The 26,399-nt window shown below is 41.2% G+C and overlaps 1 protein-coding gene across 1 annotated transcript in view; it reads right to left on the reverse strand.

Moving 5' to 3' along the window:
* Window positions 1–6,268: 6,268 nt before the first annotated feature.
* UTP15 (UTP15 small subunit processome component) overlaps window positions 6,269–26,399 on the reverse strand; it is a 37,572-nt gene continuing 17,441 nt past the window's right edge. The window contains exons 7-13 of the mRNA XM_040341446.1: window positions 24,403–24,538; window positions 20,671–20,755; window positions 19,301–19,453; window positions 17,726–17,827; window positions 15,740–15,873; window positions 6,756–6,814; window positions 6,269–6,659 (exon numbers count right to left, since the gene is read on the reverse strand). Of these exons, the coding sequence (XP_040197380.1) occupies window positions 6,430–6,659; window positions 6,756–6,814; window positions 15,740–15,873; window positions 17,726–17,827; window positions 19,301–19,453; window positions 20,671–20,755; window positions 24,403–24,538 (899 nt within the window). The 3' untranslated portion in view covers window positions 6,269–6,429. The remainder of the gene's footprint in view (window positions 6,660–6,755; window positions 6,815–15,739; window positions 15,874–17,725; window positions 17,828–19,300; window positions 19,454–20,670; window positions 20,756–24,402; window positions 24,539–26,399) is intronic.

Consider the following 26,399-nt stretch of genomic DNA (forward strand, 5'->3'; position numbering starts at 1 on the left):
CATCACTCTCCTTCTTGGTCAAATAGCCCTTACACAGCCTGGAGGTGTGTTTGGGGTCATTGTCCTGTTGAAAAATAAATGATGGTCCAACTAAACGCAAACCGGATGGAATAGCATGCCGCTGCAAGATGCTGTGGTAGCCATGCTGGTTCAGTATGCCTTCAATTTTGAATAAATCCCCAACAGTGTCACCAGCAAAGCACCCCCACACCTCCTCCTCCATGCTTCACAGTGGGAACCAGGCATGTAGAGTCCATCCGTTCACCTTTTCTGCGTTGCACAAAGACACGGGGGTTGGAACCAAAGATCTCAAGTTTGGACTCATCAGACCAAAGCACAGATTTCCACTGGTCTAATGTCCATTCCTTGTGTTCTTTAGCCCAAACAAGTCTCTTCTGCTTGTTGCCTTTCTTTAACAGTGGTTTCCTAGCAGATATTCTACCATGAAGGCCTGATTCACACAGTCTCCTCTTACCAGTCCTAGAGATGTGTCTGCTGCAAAAGGTGGCTACTTTGAAGAACCTAGAATATGAAATATATTTTCAGTTGTTTCATACTTTTTTGTTATGTATAATTCCACATGTGTTAATTCATAGTTTTAATGCCTTCAGTGTGAATCTACAATTTTCATAGTCATGAAAATAAAGAAAACTCTTTGAATGAGAAGGTGTGTCCAAACTTTTAGTGTGTGTGAGAGTGTGTGTGTGTGTGTGTGTGTGTGTGTGTGTGTGTGTACACACATACACAGATCAGTGAATACTCCATAAATGGTCATTTACTAAAACTGCACGGTACAAAATCTGGTGCAGCTCTGCATAGAAACCAATCAGCTTCCAGGTTTTATAGGCAAAGCTTAACCACTTGACCACCGGGCCTATTCTGGCACTTCTCTCCTTCATGTGAAAATCACAATTTTTTTGCTAGAAAATTAATCAGAACCCCCAAACATTATATTTTTTTTTTTTAGCAGACATCCTAGGGAATAAAATGGCAGTCATTGCAATACTTTTTGTCACACCGTATTTGCGCAGCGGTCTTACAAGCGCACTTTTTTTGGATAAAAATCACTTTTTTGAATTAAAAAAAATAAAACAATAAATTTTGCCCAATTTTTTTATATATTGTGAAAGATAATAAATTGCGCCCGCTCGTGGCATGACGTCAAACTTTTACCCTTAAAAATCTCGATAGGCGACGTTTAAAAAATTCTACAGGTTGCATTTTTTGAGTTGCAGAGTAGGTCTAGGGCTAGAATTATTGCTCTCGCTCTAACGATCGCGGCGATACCTCACTTGTGTGGTTTGAATACCGTTTTCATATGCGGGCGCTACTCGCTTCTGCGCGCGAGCTCGTCGGGATGGGCCGCTTTAAAAAAAAATTTTTTTGTTTTCTTATTTATTTTTATTTAGTTTTATAATTTTTTACACTGAAATAAAAAAACAAAAAAAATTGATCACTTTTATTCCTATTACAAGGAATGTAAACATCCCTTGTAATAGAAAAAAGCATGACAGGTCCTCTTAAATATGAGATCTGGGGTCAAAAAGACCTCAGATCTCATATTTAGACTTAAATGCAAAAAAAAGGAAAAAAAAAATAAAAATGTCATTTTTTCAAATGACAAAAAAAAAAATGTTTCTTTAAGAGGCTGGGCGGGACTGACGTTTTGACGTCACTTCCACCCAGCAGAGCTATGAGGACGGGTGAAGGAGATTTCTCCTTCAGTCCCGTCCCCGCTCAGCTGCCGGACACATCCGATCCCCTCCGCCGCTACCGACGGCTCCGGTAAGCGGCGGAGGGCGCGGGAGAGCGGCAGGAGGGGGGGGCCCCTCTCCCGCCACCGATAACGGCGATCTCGCGGAGACCGCCGTTATCGTGTACACCACCGCCCCCTGAAAAGATGAATATCTCGGTTGTGGCAGCAGCTGCTGCCGTTACCGAGATATTCAACTTTAAAAACAGGACGTCTTTTTGACATGGGGCGGTGGTCAAGTGGTTAATTGTACAAGTTAGAAGCCGATTGGCTACCATGCACAACTGTACCAGATTCTGAATGCTTCAGTTTTAGTAAATATCCCAAATAGATAGGAACGCCCAGGCTGTCATGGGTGAGTTTTTTTTCTTTTTTTTTTTACACTAGTAATATCTTACTCTGTGGACCTTTGTAACAGTATACAGTGGTACCTTGGATTACAAGCATAATCCGTTCCAGGAGAATGCTTGTAATCCAGAGCACTCCAATAGCAAAGCGAGTTTTCATATAGAAGTCAATGGAAACGAAAATAATTTGTTCCACATTGATTTCTATGGCATGCAATACTGTATGTGGCCAGAGGTGGGGGGCTGCATTCGGAAATCCCTGTATGGCTCCAGCGCCCCTGCACCGCTGGCCAAATGCGGTACTGCACACCGCAGAGGCTTGAATCCTGCTTGTTTTGCGAGACACTCGCAAACCGTGTCATTAAAAAAAAAAAAAAAAAGATTGCTCGTATTGCGAAACGCTTGTTAACCGCGTTACTCTCAATCCGAGGTTCCACTGTATTAGGGATGAGAGAACCCCTTATTTCAACAAACCCCTACTAACTGTTCCATCACTGGAAAGACCCCCCCCCCCCCCCCAGAGTGCCACAAGGCCTCCCTTGTCTGGTGCTAAAAGATACACAGATGGATAACAGCATAAATAAAAGCCACGCAGACATGGGTATAGCACGTGTGGGTAATAAATATCTCAAACAAAATGTCACTTATTTATCAATAGGTGGCATGGAAAAATACAGGAGCATTACAACTTTGAACCTACTATATGGCAGATTATTAGAGGGAAAAAAAAAACAAAAAAAAACAAAATGCACTGAATTACTGGCAAAAGTTCATCACAGAAAACTTTTTTTCAGATCCTAAACCTGTGGTGACAACCTACTGCCACCTAGAGGCAATATAATGAAAAATACAAACCTAATAAACATTTCTAAACATTTGGTCTTTCATGTTTTCCACCGAGATCCTGGCAGCAAAAAAGTGCCACTAGTCAATAGGCACATTCAGGAGCACCCTTTAATTTTCAGATTATCTGCAAAGTTCTCCGGATCCTCAAATGCTGGGAAACAAATGGCGATCAGTTTTAGTGGTTTCTTTTGCCTTCTACACCTTTCTATAAGCTATTCAATGCAAAGTATGGCCTCAAAGACCATGAAAATGGCAGGATAAGTACACAAAAGGAAAATAATTCACCAAATGCAGAATTCACTAACACTCCATGCAATTGATGAGACACACATGGCAGCTGCTTAAAGCTTGCATGCCAATTACAAAATAGGAGGGTAATGCAAATTTCTACTGTAAACAAGCATCACAGGCCTTTTTCTGGTGAGGTTTGCGACCAAAGCAACCAGTCCAGTTTTAACTTCCATTCTTTAAATGGTCCTAGAAAAAGTGGATCTGCTGAAGATTCTTATAGTAAATCAACCCTTAAATATATAAAAAAAAAAAAAAAAAAAAAAGAAAAAACACCACACACAACTGAAAAAGTATTGTGAGAAAAAAAAAAAATGCACACTGTAGTAGTTTGTGTAAAGACTAAGAGTAGTTGGACATGATTTGCACAGTCTTATTCACAGTTCCATAGTTTCTTGTTGGCAATTAACAGTGTAAATATTTGCCAGCACACCTTGGATTTTCAGATTAAGTCCAAATGGTTTGTTATTGAAGAACGATCGCACCACAAACAGAAGAGTGCAACGTTTTAATGACATGCAAGACCCCGTCAGGCATGCCATGGCCTGCGCTCTGTTGCACTCTTTGGTTTGTGATGTGACCATTTAAATAACAAACCGTTTGATTTCATCACTTCATCACTTGATTTTAACCCCCTCCTTAATGACCAGACATTTTTTTTTGCCATTCGGCACTGCACTAGTTTTAATGGCGATTGCACGGTCATGCAATGCTGTACCCAAACTAAAAATCTATATACATTTTTTTCCCACACAAATGGAGCTTTCTTTTGGTGGTATTTGATCACCTCTGTTTTTTTTTTTATTTTTTTTATTTATTGCGATAAACGAAAAAAAGACAGAAAATTCTGATCAAAAATTTTTTTTTTCACTTTCGGCTACAAAACATATCCAATAATAAAAAAATCTTCAAACATTTTGGCCAAGTTGTATTCTGCTACATATTTATCATAAACCCCCCAATAAGTGTATGTTAATTTATTTGCGCGAGTTATAGCTGCTACAAATTATGGTATATATACTGGAATTTTCAATGACTGTGATTAGAGCTGCACGACTAATCGCGGAGAGAATCGCGATTTCGATTCTCCCCGCCCGCGATCTCCCCGCAGGATGACCGGCGATTCTTCTGTTTTCACCACTGGTTCCACGTAACCAGCGTGGAACGCAAAAGCCGCCGATATCAAAACCGACGTCAGCAGCCTGCAGTAGTTTGTATCCATGCGCCACCCAGTGGTTGCCGGCGGTACTGTTTGTGATGTATTCATCCTTCTCACAGTTCTGTACAACTGTGTGTATCCATGCGCCACCCAATGGTTGCTGACAGTACTGCTTCTGATCTATAAAAAAAAAAAAAAAAAAAGAGAGAGACCAGTGATATGTCTATAATGTCAAAGACCATATAGCTCCTATGAAAAAAAGCAGAATCAAAGTTTGATTCTTCTGCTTTTTTCATAGGAGTTATATGATCATTAACATTATAGACATATCACTGGTCTGTTTTTTTTATATATTCATATTTTTCAGATAAATCACAGGTTTATTTATTATAAGTTTTTTTTTTGGCATAAAACATTTTTTTTTTGAGAATCGTGATCTTTAGTCTAAGCAAAAGAATCGTGATTCTCATTTTGACCAGAATCGTGCAGCCCTAACGGTGATCAACTTATGATAGTGTGGTGGGCAATCCGACATGGACACTGGGGGGGGAGGTGATTGACTAACTGCCACGGAATATTTTAGCATTGATCACTTTATGGCTAAGAAGGGGTTAAATATGTGCCTATGTGTAAAGTGTACTGCTTTCTACTAATGATCTCTGTTTCTCTGCTTTGCAGGGATGAGAAACTGAGCGATCGTTCCCCGTGTACAGAGCCCTGTGTTGAACGTCAACAGAGAGCTCTCGGGTGTGAATGTATATCACAGTGGTTCTCACCTCCTGTCCTCAGGACCCACCAACAGGCCAGATTTGTAAGATTTCCCTGGGCATTCCCCAGGTTTTTGTTGTTATCAGATTTGTAAGATAACTGAAATACATAACAGGTGATATAATTTGCTGCTCAGTGATTGCTGTATTCTAGTCTGCATCTCCCCAAGGTAATACTTAAAATCAGGCCTGTTGGTGGGCTCCGAGGACAGGAGTTGAGAACATTGGTATATAGCCAATCAGCACCTCCAGGCAATGAATCATTTGCTAGGACTTGCTGCCAGGCTCCCTAAACCCGGATGTAGGTGACATACCAGTACGGCGCTTTGCCTACAGCCGCTGCTCACCCACAGTACAAGTGGTTAATCTGAAGATCCATGGTGTCCTGCAAATATTTACACTGTACTGTGCGTGTTCCAGTTTCCAGCTGGTGGTTGCTGCAGAAACCTTTATTTTAGATCCTTTTCTAGGAATCTGTGCAATAGGAAGATGGACGATTACTTGTTGGCAATTAAGATACAGATTCATACAGATTTCTAGATTACAGACTAGCTGCTGTCTGTATATCAAAATACACCTCTAAAAAAAGACTTGCAAACATACCTGCAATACCACTACTCACATATTAAATCCATGTAATTTCCAGGCACATATGACTACAGAATGCTCATCTGGAATGGCCTCAGTCACTCCAGTGTAACACAAGAAAAGCAGTCTGATGGCACTATAAAATAAAACAATTCCTGTCTCTTGTGCTCTCGACTGTAAAACTAGAAATGTTCGTCTTCATTCTGTGAATACTAGGTACACAGATAAAAATATAATGCATGGCCAAAGCCAGCTGATGTTTATCATACAGCAATTTCATTTTAAAAGTACACAAGAAGTAATTTGTACTCGCAAAGAAGAGAAATCCACCTGGAAGTGAAATGAAAACAGCCCAAGCATCCCCCATCTTTAGTTAGAGAATAACATGGATGTTCAATGCCTTGGCAGCTCCATTGCAGTGACCAGGCCTGTATCAGATTGGTACAGCTGCCATCACAGGCAGGAGTGATCACGGAAAACATTCACCTGCCACCAATTGCAATAAATCACAGAAATGTCAAACTTTCTTTAAAATTTTATGAACAGCGTTCCAGTCCTTTTCAACCTGACACATGAATTGGATTTGACAGCTTTTTTGACAAATTATATGAATTCACATTTCCCTGCATATAAAATGTTTTAAAAATTGTTAGAAAAAAAGGTCCATTGGCAGCTGCCACATCAAGATGAAGAGGTTATGGCTGTTGAGGTTTTCTGCCCAGGAATTAACGATTTGGTCCCCCCAGAAATGGTTTCCTTTTTACTTGTCATAGTTGCAAAGAGAGTGTCCATCATTCCCAACACTTCCAGAAGTTCTTCTTGGTAATTGATTTCCTTTTCTAGAGTGTCTTGGAGTCTCAGGAATAGTTTGTCGATTACAGATGACTGGTTGATTACAGATGAATAAATATCTAAGGACAAATCACCAAGATAACCTCATTAGAATTGAAACATCAATGACCAGCATTGGCGATATGAGAGTGAGACTGAATAAAAACCATGCTTACCAATAACTTGTTCTGCTACATTTATCAGTATTGTGGAGAAGCGGGGATCTACCACATTTCTGTTGAAAAAAAAAATCAGCTATTATGGTTACTTTATATACTTTACACTATGATTAATGCAATACTCCGAGCTGATCTCTGGAAGGACCCTTGGGAGGTCTGTCAAAACACTGAAAGGTTTCTCACGGTGACCACACACTTCTCTCCCACTTTATAAGTCACTAAACAAGTCCACTGCCCAGGCATGGACATTTTCATGCCCCAACATCCTTTAACCTCCCCGGCGGTATGATTATGTCAGATTTTAGGTGTAACTCACTTAAATCTGTCCAAACAAGAATCTAGTAGACATCTCGGGTATAATAAAGTTTGAAACACAAAATCATAAATATTATAATAACTGTAAATTATTATAAAAAATAATGTAATTATAATAAAAATTATTCAATAATGTAATCAAATCAAAAAACACTGAAATGTGCTCAGTTGCAGAATTGTCGCTGTCATTACTTTCAGTGTTTGATGACAAATTTCCCCACAAATCACCATCGCTCAATTCTATCTTCTAATTTATTATCGCTGTTTTCTAGCTGATCTAAAACAACTTTTGACATAAAAGGGACACTTTTTGGTTGCTATGGACAATCTCCAGTTTCCAGCAGAAAGAACAGTTTTTATAATATAAAAACTGCATGCAGGACACTGGGCAGACCACTAGGGACAAAGGGGATGTGTAATTATTTGATACAGTAAGTATACTGTATCTATACTGCGTTTTTCACTTTTTGAATTTGGCACCGAACTCCTTCCCCATGCGTCGCAACGCTCGGGAATGGAGCTCGGCACTGTGAATCGAGCGAGGAGACAGCACGCAGACACATATCGCAGGATCAAGGGGACAAGGTAAGTAACTATGCAAGGATCCTGCGATGCGATCCCGAGTCTGGCTCGGGGCTACTGCTTTTGGTAGTGAAAACTCACCCTGAGCCAGACTCGGGAATACCGCTCAGCAGGTTAAGTTAAAAGCCGCATACAGTGCATGTTCATTCAAATGAACAAATGACAAACACAATAGGTTCCTTTTGACTTGGCAGCTATGGCTTGATTATTCCCCGCTCTCTCGACACACTGCACAATTATTGGAACCGCTAGATCTCTCTCTCTGAATGTCACTTATTCCCAACAGCCTCTAGCCATCAGCATAAATGTATGCGCCAAGACAGTGGTTCTCAGCCTCAGTCCTCAAGTACCCCAAAACAGGCCATGTTTACTTTACTTTGTACAGCTGCTTTAAATCAATATCAATGACATGGCATTAAGGATGAGCTCCGGTGTGTTCGCACAGTCCACGTGCAGAGCCCACCAGGAAGTCGGCACTGCGCTAATCACATGCAGGGAGACATTGTCCTGATCCACGGCTGCAGAGATTGGGAAATGTCTCCCTGCCTGTGATTAGCGCAGCGCTGTGCCAACTGGCGGGCTCTGCACGCGGACTGAGTGAACACGCCGGAGCTCATGGTATTGATAAGAGCTATTTTATCTAAGGGAAGTTCCCAAAAAATGGCCAGTTGGGGGTACTTGAGGACTGAGGTTGAGGACCACTGATCTAAGATACAGACTGGCTACTCTTGACATGCAATTGTTTATCTTCTTCTTTAGACATTTCATGCCTCATTGTGTTTAACATTTATGTCTTTGAATCACCATTATCCCCAAGTAAACGATTTGTGATCAGACAGTATGCAGCCCTTCGGCCATTTCTGTCAACTTCTTAACCACTTAACCACCAGCCGCCGTCATATAACGGCGGCAAGGTGGTTGCTTAACTGGGGGTCGCCGTTATTTAACGGCGCCCACCAGAAGCAGTAATGCGCGCCGCCTCGGGCGCGCACACTGAAAATTCTGTGCGTGCCGGGTCTATGAGACCCGGCGCTACACAGATCTCGGAAATTGACCGACAACCGCGGTCTTTTACCATGTGATCGCGCCGTCCAATGACGGCGCGATCACAGGTAAACAAACCGGCGTCATTTGATGACGCCGGTTCCTCCCTCCTCTCGCTGTACCGATCGGTACAGTGTGAGAGGAGAGCGCGGATGGCAGCAGCAGTGTGGGATGGATCTGTGACTATTGCAGTCACAGATCCATCCATCCCTGCTCAGCCATCCCTGCATTAACCCCTGCAATGCTCTGCCACCCCCGCGCAATACTCTGCAATACCCCCCGCGCAATACTCTGCAATACCCCCCGCGCAATACTCTGCAATACCCCCCGCGCAATACTCTGCAATACCCCCCGCGCAATACTCTGCAATACCCCCCGCGCAATACTCTGCAATACCCCCCGCGCAATACTCTGCAATACCCCCCGCACCAATACTCTGCAATACCCCCGCACCAATACTTTGCAATACCCCCGCACCAATACTTTGCAATACCCCCGCACCAATACTTTGCAATACCCCCGCACCAATACTTTGCAATACCCCCGCACCAATACTTTGCAATACCCCCGCACCAATACTCTGCAATACCCCCGCACCAATACTCTGCAATACCCCAACACCAATACTTTGCAATACCCCCGCACCAATACTTTGCAATACCCCCGCACCAATACTTTGCAATACCCCCACACCAATACTTTGCAATACCCCCACACCAATACTCTGCAATACCCCAACACCAATACTCTGCAATACCCCAACACCAATACTTTGCAATACCCCGGCCAATACTTTGCAATACCCCGGCCAATACTCTGCAATACCCAGAAAATACTCTGCAATACCCAGAAAATACTCTGGGGAAAAAAATGTGTTTTAACCACTTCCCGCCCACGTCATATGAGGTCCTTGACTTTGTGCAGGGATATCTAAATGATGCCTGCAGCTACAGGCATCATTCAGATATCATTTTTTTCAGCCAGCGATTCTCTACACCATAAGAACGATCATGGCGGCTGTTCCGCCTCTTGATCGTTCTTACGGGAGGCAAAAGTGGACGTCCCCACTCCCTTCGCCCTCCGGTGCTTCTTCTGACTCACCGCTGCGATCGAAGCCAGGATCGTTTTTTTTTTTTTTGGTTTTTTTTCAGGCTTCCCAGCCTAGAGGTGAGATGTGGGGTCTTATTGACCCCACATCTCACTGTAAAGAGGACCTGTCATGCTATATTCCTATTACAAGGGATGTTTCCATTCCTTGTAATTGGAATAAAAGTGATCAAAACATTTATTTTTGGGGAAAAACGTGTCAAACTAAAATAAATAAAGTAAAATGAACAATAAAAATAAAAAATAAATATTTAAAGCGCCCCTGTTCCCGCGTGCTCGTATACAGAAGCGAATGTGCACGCAAGTCCCGCCCACATATGAAAACGGTGTTCAAACCACACATGTGGGGTATCGCTGCGAACGTTAGAGCGAGAGCAATCATTTTGGCCCCAGACCTCCTCTGTAACTAAAAACATGTAACCAGTAAAAACATTTAAAACGTCGCCTATGGGGATTTTTAAGTAGCGAAGTTTGGCGCCATTCCACAAGCGTGTGCAATATTGAAGGGTGACATGTTGGGTATCTATTTACTCGGCGTAACTTCATCTTTCATATTATGCAAAAACATTGGGCTAACTTTAATGTTTTTTTTTTTTTTAAAAGCACAAAACTGTTTTATTTCCCAAAAAAAATGCGTTCGAAAAATTGCTGTGCAAATACCATGCGCGATAAAAAGTTGCAACGACCGCCATTGTATTCTCTAGGGTCTTTGCTAAAAAAGCATATATAATGTTTTGGGGTTCTATGTAATTTTCTAGCAAATAAATGATGATTTTTACATGTAGGAGAGAAATGTCAGAACTGGTCTGGGTGCTCCAGAACGCCTGATGGTGCTCCCTGCATGTTGGGCCTCTGTATGTGGCCACGCTGTGTAAAAGTCTCACACATGTGGTATCGCCATACTCGGGAGGAATAGCAGAATGTGTTTTGGGGTGTATTTTGTGGTATGAATATGCTGTGTGCGAGAAATAACCTGCTAATATGAAACTTTTGTGGAAAAAAAAATAAAAATAAAAAAAACCTTGATTTTGCAAAGAATTGTGGGAAAAAATTACAACTTCAAAAAACTCACCATGCCTCTTTCTAAATACCTTGGAATGTCTTCTTTCCAAAAAGGGGTCATTTAGGGGGTATTTGTACTTTTCTGGCATGTTAGGGTCTCAAGAAATGAGAAAGGCCGTCAGTACTTCAGATGTGATCAAATTGATACATTTTCAGTAATTGGTACCATAGCTTGTAGACCCTATAACTTTCACCCAGACTAAATAACCCAATTTTTTTTTTTTTTTAACCAAAGATATGTAGCAGTATACATTTTAGGCCAAATTTATTAAGAAAAATTCATTTTTTGCAAAATTTTATAATAGAAATGAAAAAAAATTCATTTTTTTACAAAATTTTCGTTCTTTTTTCATTATTAGCGGAAAAAATAAAAACCGCAGAGGTGATCAAATACCACCAAAAGAAAGCTCTATTTGTGGGAAAAAAAGGACAAAAATTTCATTTGGTTACAGTGTTGTATGACTGAGTTATTGTCATTCAAAATGTGAGAGCACCGAAAGCTGAAAATTGGTCTGGTTATTAACCACTTAACCACCAGCCGCCGTCTACAAACGGCGGCAAGGTGGTTGCTTAACTGGGGGTCGCCGTTCTGAAACGGCGCCCACCAGAAGCAGTAATGCGCGCCGCCTCGGGCGCGCACACAGAAAATTCTGTGCGCGCCGGGTCTATGAGACCCGGCGCTACACAGATCACGGTAACTGACCGGCAACGCCGGTCTTTTACCATGTGATCGCGCCGTCCAATGACGGCGCGACCACAGGTAAACAAACCGGCGTCATTTGATGACGCCGGTTCCTCCCTCCTCTCGCTGTACCGATCGGTACAGTGTGAGAGGAGAGCGCGGATGGCAGCAGCAGTGTGGGATGGATCTGTGACTATTGCAGTCACAGATCCATCCATCCCTGCTCAGCCATCCCTGCATTAACCCCTGCAATACTCTGCCTTCCCTGCGCAATACTCTGCAATGCTCTGCCTTCCCTGCAATACCCCCGCGCAATACTCTGCAAAACACCCGCGCAATACTCTGCAATACACCCGCGCAATACTCTGCAATACACCCGCGCAATACTCTGCAAAACACCCGCGCAATACTCTGCAAAACACCCGCGCAATACTCTGCAAAACACCCGCGCAATACTCTGCAAAACACCCGCGCAATACTCTGCAAAACACCCGCGCATTACTCTGCAATACACCCGCGCAATACTCTGCAATACACCCGCGCAATACTCTGCAAAACACCCGCGCAATACTCTGCAAAACACCCGCGCAATACTCTGCAAAACACCCGCGCAATACTCTGCAAAACACCCGCGCAATACTCTGCAAAACACCCGCGCAATACTCTGCAAAACACCCGCGCAATACTCTGCAATACCCCCGCGCAATACTCTGCAGTACCCCCGCGCAATACTCTGCAATACCCCCGCGCAATACTCTGCAATACCCCCGCGCAATACTCTGCAATACCCCCGCGCAATACTCTGCAATACCCCCGCGCAATACTCTGCAGTACCCCCTGCCAGTACTCTGCAGTACCCCTTGCGCAATACTCTGCAATACCCCCCGCGCAATACTCTGCAATACCCCCGCGCAATACTCTGCAATACCCCCCGCGCAATACTCTGCAGTACCCCCCGCGCAATACTCTGCAATACCCCACTCGCAATACTCTGCAATACCCCACGCACAATACTCTGCAATACCCCACGCACAATACTCTGCAATACCCCACGCACAATACTCTGCAATACCCCACGCACAATACTCTGCAATACCCCACGCACAATACTCTGCAATACCCCACGCACAATACTCTGCAATACCCCACGCACAATACTCTGCAATACCCCACGCACAATACTCTGCAATACCCCACGCACAATACTCTGCAATACCCCCGCACCAATACTCTGCAATACCCCTGCACCAATACTCTGCAATACCCCCGCACCAATACTCTGCAATACCCCCGCACCATACTCTGCAATACCCCCCACACAATACTCTGCAATACCCCCGCACCAATACTCTGCAATACCCCCGCACCAATACTCTGCAATACCCCCGCACCATACTCTGCAATACCCCCGCACCATACTCTGCAATACCCCCACACCAATACTTTGCAATACCCTGGCCAATACTTTGCAATACCCAGAAAATACTCTGGGGAAAAAAAATGTGTTTTAACCACTTCTCGCCCACGTCATATGAGGTCCTTGACTTTGTGCAGGGATATCTAAATGATGCCTGCAGCTACAGGCATCATTCAGATATCATTTTTTTCAGCCGGCGATTCTCTACACCATAAGAACGATCATGGCGGCTGTTCCGCCTCTTGATCGTTCTTACGGGAGGCAAAAAGGGACGTCCCCACTCCCTTCGCCCTCCGGTGCTTCTTCTGACTCACCGCTGCGATCGAAGCCAGGATCGTTTTTTTTCTTGTTTTTTTTCTTGTTTTTTTCCAAGCTTCCCAGCCTAGAGGTGAGATGTGGGGTCTTATTGACCCCATATCTCACTGTAAAGAGGACCTGTCATGCTATATTCCTATTACAAGGGATGTTTACATTCCTTGTAATTGGAATAAAAGTGATCAAAACATTTATTTTTGGGGAAAAACGTGTCAAACTAAAATAAATTAAGTAAAATGAACAATAAAAATAAAAAATAAATATTTAAAGCGCCCCTGTTCCCGCGTGCTCGTATACAGAAGCGAATGTGTACGTAAGTCCCGCCCACATATGAAAACTGAGTTCAAACCACACATGTGAGGTATCGCTGCGAACGTTAGAGCGAGAGCAATCATTTTGGCCCCAGACCTCCTCTGTAACTAAAAACATGTAACCAGTAAAAACATTTAAAACGTCACCTATGGGGATTTTTAAGTAGCGAAGTTTGGCGCCATTCCACAAGCGTGTGCAATATTGAAGGGTGACATGTTGGGTATCTATTTACTCGGCGTAACTTCGTCTTTCATATTATGCAAAAACATTGGGCTAACTTTACTGTTTTTTTTTTTAAAAAGCACAAAACTGTTTTATTTCCCAAAAAAATGCGTTCGAAAAATTGCTGTGCAAATACCATGCGCGATAAAAAGTTGCAACGACAGCCATTGTATTCTCTAGGGTCTTTGCTAAAAAAGCATATATAATGTTTTGGGGTTCTATGTAATTTTCTAGCAAATAAATGATGATTTTTACATGTAGGAGAGGAATGTCAGAATTGGTCTGGGTGTTCCAGAACGCCTGATGGTGCTCCCTGCATGTTGGGCCTCTGTATGTGGCCACGCTGTGTAAAAGTCTCACACATGTGGTATCGCCATACTCGGGAGGAATAGCAGAATGTGTTTTGGGGTGTAATTTGTGGTATGCATATGCTGTGTGTGAGAAATAACCTGCTAATATGAAACTTTTGTGGAAAAAAAAACAAAAAAAAAAAAACCTTGATTTTGCAAAGAATTGTGGGAAAAAATGACAACTTCAAAAAACTCACCATGCCTCTTTCTAAATACCTTGGAATGTCTTCTTTCCAAAAAGGGGTCATTTAGGGGGTATTTGTACTTTTCTGGCATGTTAGGGTCTCAAGAAATGAGAGAGGCCGTCAGTACTTCAGATGTGATCAAATTGATCAATTTTCAGTAATTGGTACCATAGCTTGTAGACCCTATAACTTTCACCCAGACTAAATAATATCCAAATTTTTTTTTTTTTTTTACCAAAGATATGTAGCAGTATACATTTTAGGCCAAATTTATGAAGAAAAATTCATTTTTTGCAAAATCTTATAATAGAAATGAAGAAAAATTCATTTTTTTACAAAATTTTCGTTCTTTTTTCATTTATAGCGAAAAAAATAAAAACCGCAGAGGTGATCAAATACCACCAAAAGAAAGCTCTATTTGTGGGAAAAAAAGGACAAAAATTTCATTTGGTTACAGTGTTGTATGACTGAGTTATTGTCATTCAAAATGTGAGAGCACCGAAAGCTGAAAATTGGTCTGGTTATTAAGGGTGTTTAAGTGCCCAGTTGTCAAGTGGTTAAGGGTGTTTAAGTGCCCAGTTGTCAAGTGGTTAAAAAAAAAAAAAAAATTGGTGAGAAAAAAAAAAAAGCAGAGCAAGAATTCAGGTTTACAGTGGGGAAAATGTATTTAATCCCCTGCAGATTTCACAAGGTTACCCACTTACAAAGAAATGATGGGTCTATCATTTTTTTATCATAGGTGTATTTTAAAATGATAGAGACAGTCATGGATGGGACTTCAAGCACGATAATGACCCAAAACATACCACCAAGGCAACAAATGAGTGGCTCAAGAAGAAGCACATTAAGGTCATGGAGTGGCCTAGCCAGTGTACAGACCGTAACCCTATAGATACTATATGGAGAGAGCTGAAACTTAGTGTTGCCAAGCGACAGTCAAGAAACCTTAAGGATTTAGAGAAGATCTGTAAAGAAGAGTGGACCAAAATAACTCCTGGGATGTGTGCAAACCTGATCACCAACTACAAGAACGGTCTTGCCTCTGTGCTTGCCAACAAGGGCTTCTCCACCAAGTACCAAGTCATGTTTTTCTTGGGGATCAAATACTTATTTTACTCACTGAAATTAAACTCAATTTATAACATTTGTTTCATGTTTTTTTTCTGGATTTGAGGTTGATATTCTGTCCATCGTTTAAAAACACACCTATGATAAAAAATTATAGAACCTTAATTTTTATGCAAATGGGCAAAACTTGCAAAATCTGCACGGGGGGGGGGAAAATAAAAAATAAAAATAATAATAATTCCCCCACTGTAACTGCAATCAGCAGTGTGAAGACCAAAAAAAAAAAAGTATATTCCCACAAGATGCAGCTTGATACGTACTTTATGAGAAAGGTCAGTATGGAAGTCAACTGTTTCTCATCTCTTCCTGCCAGAGCATTGTTAAGGGTTCCTCTTCTGTGAATTTCATTCATTACAGCCACTGTCACCTCTGGGGTTCCATTTCGAACATTGGTCTGTAACAAAGGAGAGATTAACATACTGTAATGGCTTATACACAAATACATGCAGTGGTGCACATGAGCTTTACCACAACATATCATACATGCATCAAAGGGGCCATTTGCTTTCAAAATGGCACCCCAAGACAATGTACTGCAGTGCTTTCCAATATACTGAAACATACTACTTTGCATTGTGGTACACCGCTTTGGGAAAATTGTTGTTTGGTCTGTCCGCTGCTGTCTAAATTAGACCCAGGACCCTGCATTCATGATATCTGCTAAATACCTTTTCTCATTAGCAGTTATAGCAGTCTTGTAACTTCTATCAGCATCCAGCCGAGCACTGGTTAACGCTTGTAGCATTCTCCCCTTTTTGTCCTATGAGGCTGCAGGACCCCTGAGCCTCTGTCTGGACAGTGCGGATTGGCCCTGTGCTGATCACATGCACTCCCAGGGAAAGAAAAAACAAAACAAAAAAACTCTAGCAATCCACACCAAACTGAGCATGTGCAGCTTGCCCCCAAGGCTCTGTTCGATCAGCAGACTGGGCACTGAAAGAAGGGGGAGGATCAGAAAAGACAGGATCGCACAGCACTTTTACACAGTGCACAATGCAGAGGATTAACCCCTCAAGTTCCATAGTGAGTATAACAAGCACGCTTAACTGCATATACACACTGATTTTACTGTTGTGGGTTTAGTAACACGTTAAAAAAAAACTTGCTGTCCGGGCCAATTCGGACACGTCTCAAAAAACAAAAATAATGTTTTGCTAGAGAGATATATAAATAAATAAAAATGTATGTTACACAATATTTGCGCAGCAGTTTAAGCTAATGAACATTTTTAGGAGAAATATACACACACTTTAATGAATTTTAGTGCACACAAATATAATATAATTTCTGGATTTCCACCAGACATATTGTTTGGTGTTGAGGCCAAATCATTTAAATCCAATACAGCTCACCATCCAACTAACACCATTCCTATAGTAAACCATGGAGGTGGTAATATCCAGGTATGGGGGTGTTTCTCTTCAGCAGGGACTGGAGCACTTATCAGGATAGAAGGAAAAATGGATGGGGCAAAATACAGCCAAATTCTTCAGAAAATGTGCTGCCCTCTGCCAGAAAAGTTGTAAATGGGAAGGAGGTATACCTTCCAACATGACAATGACCCAAAACACACAAAGGGTGAATGCCCTTGCATGGTATAGTCAGAGCTCAGATTTAAACCCCATTGAAAATCTGTGGAATCCCTTGAATGCTGGCGTTCACAAAATGTAACTGAACTTAAATATTAAATATCAAATACTGCAAAGAAACATATCCCAACAGACTAAAGGTTGTAAATAAAGTAAAAGGTGGTTCAAACAAAATACTGACATAAGGGGGATCCTTTTTCCAACTGAGGGATTCTGTTTTTGATTTTTTTCCCTGACTTGTATCTTTCACTTGGATGTTAGAAGTTGCACTAAGTAAACGCAAAAACAAAAAACGGTGTCTGTCTTCATTCCAGGCTGCAAAGCAACCTATTCTATTCCCACTGTACGTTGATTTGAATATTAGTAGGTACTCTGGGATTGCCCTGCAGCAATATTGTTAGCTTGGCTACTTTAAGGCCATGTAGGGTTTATTTTATGGTCAAAAAAGGAGTAGGGGAAAAAAAAAATGTTTAGGCCATGTTATTTCTTAAAGCGGAATTCCACCCCAATTTACATCCATGGCTGCAATTTTTGCTGATCATATCCCATTAAAAAAAAAAAAAGCAAAAATCCTGCTTCAAGTTATACAAATTCAAAACCATTAGTATTTTCTCACTGTTTCTTAATAAAAAGGAGAGGAACAACCTTGCCTCTTACCTCCAAAACAGCATCGAGTGCCGCAGATACCTGGAAACCTCTGAGCAGCCTGTCATATTTTCTTATGCGCTTCTTTACTGGCTTACTGATAACAACGTCGTCCTGTAGAGATCAACACTGAAAAGTTACTAGACATAATAGATTTCTGACAGTCATTGTGTTATCCAATCTACCAGTACCTAGGCATAGAGGCTGCTGTGCAATTTATAGCTGCATCTTTCAAGCCACAGCTCCCCAGCAGTCTCTACATAGCAGCTGTGAAAAGTCCTCCCATTGGGTGATCACAAGTAACAAAACAAAATAAAAAAAGTAGAGTGAATATAAAATGGGAGAGCTTTTTTTTTTTAAATATATATATATATATATATATATATATATATATATATATATTGTAAGGGATTAGCTCGGTAGCGGGGGTGTGCGACCCCCTGGATGGGTTCACTACACACTGAAAGATACAGAGAAACAGCCAAAGACGGTTGAAAACAAAGAATTTGGTTTATTCTGCCATCTTGCTGGAAACAATTGCAAGCATCCAAACAGCATAAACAAAATCAAACATAAAATAAACCCTGGCCACTTGGGGCGTCTACCTTCACCGCACAGGAACCCATCTATGGAGTCTGGCACAGCCTAGTGCTGGGCAGACACTGCTGGTCATACAGCAGAAAACAAATAGTCTTTTTAATTTTTATCACACAGAACAATCAACAGCACCTCACCCCGTCAGAAGTATTTCTGTTCACTGCTCTCCTTCGCATAAAAAGCCTCAGGATGCAGCAATCAGTAGTAATCCTCTGGATTACTTATAGAGGCCTTAAATTGCCTCATTTTGAACACCCTTAAACCTTTCTGGCTACTTCTGCAGCCAACACCTGATAATAATTGGTGTATTGTCTAAACAAGGCAGAAATGTATCTCCCGTCTGTGACAACACCCACAGATTTACCTGACTTCCTGTCAATAATAATACAACACACACTATATATATATATATATATATATATATATATATATATATATATATATATATATATATATATATATATATATATATATATATATATATATATATACACACACACACACACACACACACACATATACACACACACACACACACACTGCAAGAAATTAAGATTTTTTTTGGATTAAATGCCAATTAAACATCCTCTCAAATATGTCCAAATGCAATACAAAAAAATATCTCCAATAGTCCAACTTTGTCAATGCCAAAAACTAGGGCAATTATAAAAAACACACACACACACACACAAACATTCCAGAGGCAATGATGTAAATGCACCCATACAGGCTATACAAAGATATACTGCAGATCAGACTTCTGAAAACAGAGTTTGCACTGCTGCTAGCTAGAAACTGTATACATTTTTATTTATTTTTGAGCTGGCAAATTTTTGTATTGTCCATGTATTGCAAGTTGCCCAACTACATGCAACCATTCTCTAACTTCACATCTTATTTATTTCTTGTACACACACACACACACACACACACACACACACTAAAACAGCTTTTAAATCCATGAACCCTTATAGGGCCGCATCTCTGTACCTGTTTTGGCATATAGTCCTTGCCCCTCACAAACACTCTGTATCTCGGATGTTTCCTGGCTGGAAGCTCATTTAGTTTCCTCTCTTCGGGCTTCCGGTGTTTGATATTGAGCACTCCGTTTGTCATTCCCACCACAATCATATCATCGTCAGGCTACAAGAGAGAACATTAAATGAATATTCTCCATAAGATCTACTGTCTGATTATTATTTACCGAAATCTCAACATTTTTAGTAAGATTATTGGAACAATTTACCAAAAGAACATTACACTTTATCACAATGAAGATTTGGAACTGAAAATATGAAATGATTGGAGAGGGGATGTTGCATCTGCACAGACTTTATAAGCTATAATAGAAAAAGACTGTGGCCCGGATTCAGAAAGGACTTACGACGGCGTATCTCCAGATACGCCGTCGTAAGTCCAAATGTGCGCCGTCGTATCAATGCGCTTATTCAGGAACCGTGATACGCCTGAATTTTGCAAGATACGACCGACGTAAGTCTCCTTACGCCGTCGTATCTTGGGTGCATATTTACACTGGCCGCAAGGGGCGCTTCTGTAGATTTACGCGTCGAATATGCAAATGACCTAGGTACGCCGATTCACGAACGTACTTGTGCCCGTTGAATTTAGCTAGACCGTTTACGTAAGGCGTACGTCCGGCGTAAATTTACCCCTCATAAATCAGGGGTAAGTCATGTTAAGTTATGGACGTCGGAAAAGCGTCGTATTTTATGTTGTTTGCGTAAGTCGTACGTGAATGGGGCTGGGCGTAGGTTACGTTCACGTCGAAAGCATTGAGCTGACGTATCTTAGGGAGTAGTTGCGACATGATTCTGAGCATGCGCCATTCGATCGGCCATGCATTTACATGGGGTCACGCTTCATTATAATACAACACGCCCACCTTCCACCTGCTTTGAATTAGGCCGGCCGATTTACGTTACGCCGGCACAACGTTGTCGGCGAGTGCTTTGTGAATACAGTACGAGCCTCTCCAAGTTACGTCGGCGTAGCGCATATGAGATGCGCTACGCCAAACTAAAGATGCGCCGATCTCTCTGAATCCCGGCCTGTGTATCCATTTGTCTGCCAACATACCAATCTATGGTTTTTCTTACCAATGCCTGCAGAGCCTAGTTTATTTTAGTAAACAGAGGCACTATAGAACTGTAACTCAGTCATGCTTACTCACTAAGGTAACAGTGAGCAAGCTGTAATAATGTGGAGAAACATTTCCTTATCCAAGACAGTCTTTAGCAGTCACTGATTGGCTGTGTTACTGTACACAGATTATCCCCAAGAACAGATATTCTTACGAAAAATTACTACCGGAAGCGAGTTCCGGGTTTCAAAGTACTTACCGCCAATGCAAGAGTCAAAATGGAGGCAGCATAGTCAAAGCTATGAACTACTTTATAATTCATTGTGCTGTAAATCTTGACATGCCTGTTTAAGAGATACAAAACATTCTACATTAATATACACACACACACAAAAAACACAGATGGTAAACTTTAAAATAGAAGCAGCACTGGCATTGAAAACCCAGCCTCAGCTAGTACAACAACGTCTGGGCCCCACATATCAAGGTTTTAGCAATAGGATTAGTTTATTATGCCCAGTGTCTGTACAGGCAAAATGAAGTATGGGTATATCGCTCTGCCTGTACATGGCGCCTGCCCGCAGTAAATGTGCTGTGGGCAGTCAACAAGTGGTTAAAGAGACTTCAGTTTTGTTTAGAAAAAAATAAAATTGGGTGATCCATGTACTGTACATTACAAAGATTTTAGCCATATCCGTTGTGCAGAAATAATTTTTGTTGTTTCTAGTGATACAGCCAGAATGAAAAACATGTGCAAGAAAAAAAAATTAATTGAATGTAAACGCCCTCTCGAATATGTCCAAATGCAATATTAAAAAAAAAAAAAAAAAAAAAAAAAAAACCTCATCTCCAATAGTGCAACTTTATCAAAGCCAAAAACTTATCAGCCAGTGGAGTGAATGGAGGCTTACCAAAGTTAATGGCTACACCATTAAAGCGGAGATTGACTCACAAAAAACAAACAAAAAAATAAAAAAAATAAAAAAAAAAAACTTTTCCATCGGCACCATCCCACAACATACATACACAATGGCAATATTTATTTTTTTAGGTTTTCATTACCTTAATATATCATTCTGACATCCGAATTCTGTTTTTTCCTCCTGCGGGAGTAGGCGACTCTACTCCCTTTCCCCAGCGCCGCAGTGCTCTCTGGGAGCTCTTTGCAATGTCTCCTGGGAGTAGAGTGTCATGCTTCCCAAGAGACATTGTGGAACGCCATCCTTTAAAATCCTGCGAGATTTTCAAGAAAGAAGCGATGCATACCATCACAACGGGGCGTGAACTTTTAATGACGCCGCCCGTTGTGATGGCAACCAATTAGTTTACTCGCCGTAAACACTGTGCAGGCGCGAGAAAGAGGGTGAATGCTGGGAGATCAGCAATCACCGCTTCCAGGAAGTGATTGCTTGTGGGCTTCACAATGCCCACAAGCAAAATAGAAACTCACTGCAACGGATTTTATAAATAATTCTTTGACCCGAAAACAGACATCGGCTATGTGCAGAGATCGAACAATTGAGTGTACCGTTATCTTGTGAAACACCATTTAATGCAAAAAAAAAAAAAAAAAAAAGGATTGGCCGTGGAACCCCCGCTTTAAGTGCAGTAGACTCGCATTAGTATCATAGGGAATTGCTGTGTCTTTCTTCTTTAATTCTTGCTGGTAACACTCCGGATAATGATGATGTGACTAAACTCCAAACTATACCAGAAAACGGAAAGAAACTTCTATGGTGCAAGATTGTTAAAACAAATCTACACCCAGGTGAAACATCTTTTAAACAAGTGCAACCCCTGAAAATGCCTGTTAATGCAAAGGGCAATTATAAAACAGACACGTCGTACCATCATATGGGTGATCCAAGTGGCAATGTTTTTTTTATGTACTTATAGTGGTTTGATCTTTAGCTATCTATACGTTATATACCCTTTTTTACTACTGTAAACGTTCCCCATTTTTTAAATAAATACTACACCATAAGGCACCTTTCGTCCGATTGCCTTTAATATTTTGGGGACATCTGGTTGGAGTTCTACCAAGAGAGTGTGACGGATCCCTGACATTGGAGCTGGTGGACATCCCCCATCTCACCCATGCCGTTTTAAATAACCTTTCTGGTGAGTGTACATCACACTTAGGGCTGTCTGGTGAAGGCCGATGAGTGGGGTTGCACTTTCTACTTGCATGAAAACATGTTTCACCTGGGTGTAGCTTTGTTTTAACCATATTACTCCATACAACCTTAATTTTCTGGTGTCTGGTATAGTTTGGAGTTTAGTCACATCATTATCCGGAGTGTTACCATCAAGAATTAAAAAGGAGAAAGACACATTAATTCCCTATGATACTAATGCCGGGTACACACCATCACTTTATGTGATGAAAAAAAACGAAGTTTTTAAAAACGTCAATTAAAATGACAGTGTGTGGGGAAAACGTTGTTTTATGTCTTGTGAAAAACGACGAAAAAAAAAATTGAAGCATGCTTCAATTTTGTGTGCCGTTTTTCAAAACGTTGTTTTTGTGTCATAAAAAATGACCGTTTGTAGGATAAAACGTCATTTAAAACAACGTTTTTAAACCCACGCATGCTCAGAAGCAAGTTAGGACGCGAGTTTGAAGGGAACAGAGTGTCGTCGTACGTGCTGAACGTAACCGCGCTTTGCTAGAGCTTTTGGAAAAAAACGATGGTGTGTATGCATCGTTTTTGAAAATGAAGTTTGAAAAACTTCGTTTTTTTTCATCACATAAAACGTCGTTTTTTTCTATCACAAAAAACGACCGTCTGTACGCGGCATAATGAGAGTGCTGCACTTAATGTGTAGCCATTCATTTTGGTAAGCCTCTATTCACATCAGTGGCTGAATAGTTTTTGGCATTGATAAAGTCAGACTATTGGAGATATTTTTGGAATTGCAATTGGACATATTTAAGAGAACGTTTAATTAGCATTTAATCAATATTGTGGTTTCATTTTTTTTCATATCTTGCTCTTTATTAATTCACTACAGCGCTGCACATTTTATATGATTATCGTTTATAGGACTGAATATATTGCCTGTTTTTGCTAGCAGCTGTGCACGTTTATTTATTTTTTGGTATATCACTCACTTTCACCCCTCTTTTTATTTTATATTAACACTTTGAAAGTATCTCAACAAAAAATTCATTTTTTTGGTGGAGGATGCCTAAAATCTGACTTGTCTTAGTGCAGACTACTGGGAAAATCATTGAACCAATGACACCAGAAGCAAATTATATTTGTGGGGAAACTTCTGTACACCAATGGTTTACAGACAGTCTTCCAGGTTGCCCCATTTCAATACATTTTACAGAAAATAACAGAGCAGCAGGTTGAAATAAAAAGGCAATGTTCCAAGAACACTAGATTACAATATGGCTTGTGCAGCACTTGTACACGGTATAGATTTTTCCCATGAAAGTGGAGTTACCATCCCACGTATAAAAACTTATTTTCAGCCATACTAGTGTGTGGAGAAAAACTGAAGACAACAACTTAATCACTACTTAAAGAACAAGGGCACTTTCAGACAAAAGGCTCTAATTTTTGCCCCTTTGCCCTGACTTAAAAGGATCCCACCCTCCTCCCCCAGGCCCCCCATAGGTGTGATGTTGTAAAGCGCTGCGCAAACTGTTGGCGCTATATAAATCCTGTATAATAATACTTAGATCTGGTGGTCGCAGCATTGATTTGTTTAAACAGGCTCCCTCTCCTGGCTGCAAAGGACCAGCAAAGCCCTGTAGACTTTTATAGGGATGTCTACCTTTCATTAGATGGAGGTAAGACAAGTCTTTGTGGCTATACAGCCAGGAGAGGGAGGTATCAGATCTCTAAGCATACTATTGTGGAGAAGGGAGGAGGGTCAAACGTTTCGGTGAGGGTAAAGGGACAAAAAGGATAAATTGCACTTATTCTTTAAAGGGAACTTTTCACTCAAAAATGTATCTCTCTATTACAAAACACACCTGTCTAATGATCCAGAGAGCAGCCTTTGTCCGGAACTGCTGAGAGACAGAGTGGTGACCGTCTTGTGATGGTTTCTCAGGGACACCAGTAACTGTCCACCCTTCAGCATGTCCCACACTTTCACATATCGACCACCTAAGGAAGGACCAGGTAGAGTTAAACAAACTGGAAGGTACTGCTGAGATTTCTAGCATGTAAATTATGCTCAAATTATTGTTTGGGCGCACACAAAAAATATAAATCTCAAAATTTTCTGTTAAATACAAAAGATTAGATTGCTTTTTAGTATACAGATCTTCAATATGTTAAGCAAAATGTCAGCGAAAAAACACAAAACACATACCTGTACATAGATGGCTTTTTAAAGCGTCACTAAAAACTTTAGTTTTGGATAGAGTGGAGATTGATTAGAGCCCCTATCAGGTTTTATTGCCATCTGTGTCCCCATTAGGGAGACTCACCCTCTCCATTTGTCCTGTTTACCATTATCATTAAAAGTGAAAGTAAAATAAAATCCCAAATTTAGGATTGACATCAAAACCGCAATAGAGGGGAAACCTTCCAATGGGGAAACTAGCTCCGGGGACGCTATGGGAGTCCCTTACTTGAGGGGGATTTTCTCTCACTTCCTGTTTTAACTATGGGACAGGAAGTAAAAAAAGAAATTTCCTCAATTGTATACAGATGGCAAAAAAAAGTTTGCTTTTACCAAGGTACTCGTCTCCATACGTTCTGGAGCTGCTCGGTGTTGATACCCATATGGCAACAAACCTCTTCGATGGTGCTCAAAATAACAGGTGTACCCGTGACCTAGACCTATCATATATGCATCTTATTTGCAGAGCTGCTGGAGGTCTCTCTCCCCCCCCCCCCCCCCCCCCCCTCATATCAAAAGTTGGCACATACACTTTTCAGCGACATCCACTGGGCTTTTGCTCTAAACTGGCAATGTCCCTCCATTTCACGGTCACAGGTGCTCCATCGCATGGAATCCATTTGATTGATGGAAAGGGTACACCACACCCTCATGGACACCATGCACATATTCAAACGCAAGTGGGCTTACCGGTTGCCTTACCAGATATAAATCGGTGTTTGGATGCTTTTTATCTCAATGCTTTAAGATAAAAAACATGTGTGCAGCAGCCACTCTCAGCTCCTCAAATACTTACCTGAGCCCCATCTAGATCCAGCGATAGGAATGTCTCGGCCAACTAGGATTCTCCTCCTCACTGGCTGAGACAGCAGTCGGCCAATGAGGAGAGAAAGGGGCTGGACCGTGGCTCCATGTCTGAATGGACACAGGAAGCGGTGGCTCGGGTGCCCCCATAGAAAGCTGTTTGCTGTGGGGACACTCAACAGGAGGGAGGGGCCAGGATCACCAAAGAGGGACCCGAGAAGAGGAGGATCTGATCAGTGCAAAACCACTATATAGAGCAGGCAAGTACAACATAACATGTTTATTTTCAACTAAAAAAAATATAAAAATACAAGATTTTACAAATCACTTTGGTATGTGTGTACAGTAAAACCTTGGTTTGAGTGTAACTTTGTTTGAGAGCGCTTTGCAAGACAGGCAACATTTTTTAATACATTTTGACTCAATATACAAGTGATGTCTTGATATACAAGTAGCATCATGTCACTACTGAGTATAAAAGAGAAGGGAGGTGCTTCCAAGTGTAGCAAAATGGTTACATTTAATTAAGGTACAATATTTAGCAACATATTGCTACACTTAGAGACGCCTCTCCTCTTTTATACTCTGTAGCTCCTGTTAGATTTTGCTTCTAATCCACGTGGAGGCTTCCATTTGTGGATAGACCTTTTATTGCTTACACAACTTATCACATTGCTAGGTTTTTATATGGACTATAAACTGAAGGACCAATGACTAAATGGAGTGGAACGAATCATCCGAGTTTCCATTATTTCTTATAGAGAAATTGGCTTTGATATACAAGTGCTTTGGATTACAAGCATGTTTCTGGTCTCT

This window comes from Rana temporaria, chromosome 1 (assembly GCF_905171775.1).
Source record: "Rana temporaria chromosome 1, aRanTem1.1, whole genome shotgun sequence".
In the NCBI taxonomy this organism is placed as follows: Eukaryota; Metazoa; Chordata; class Amphibia; order Anura; family Ranidae; genus Rana; species Rana temporaria.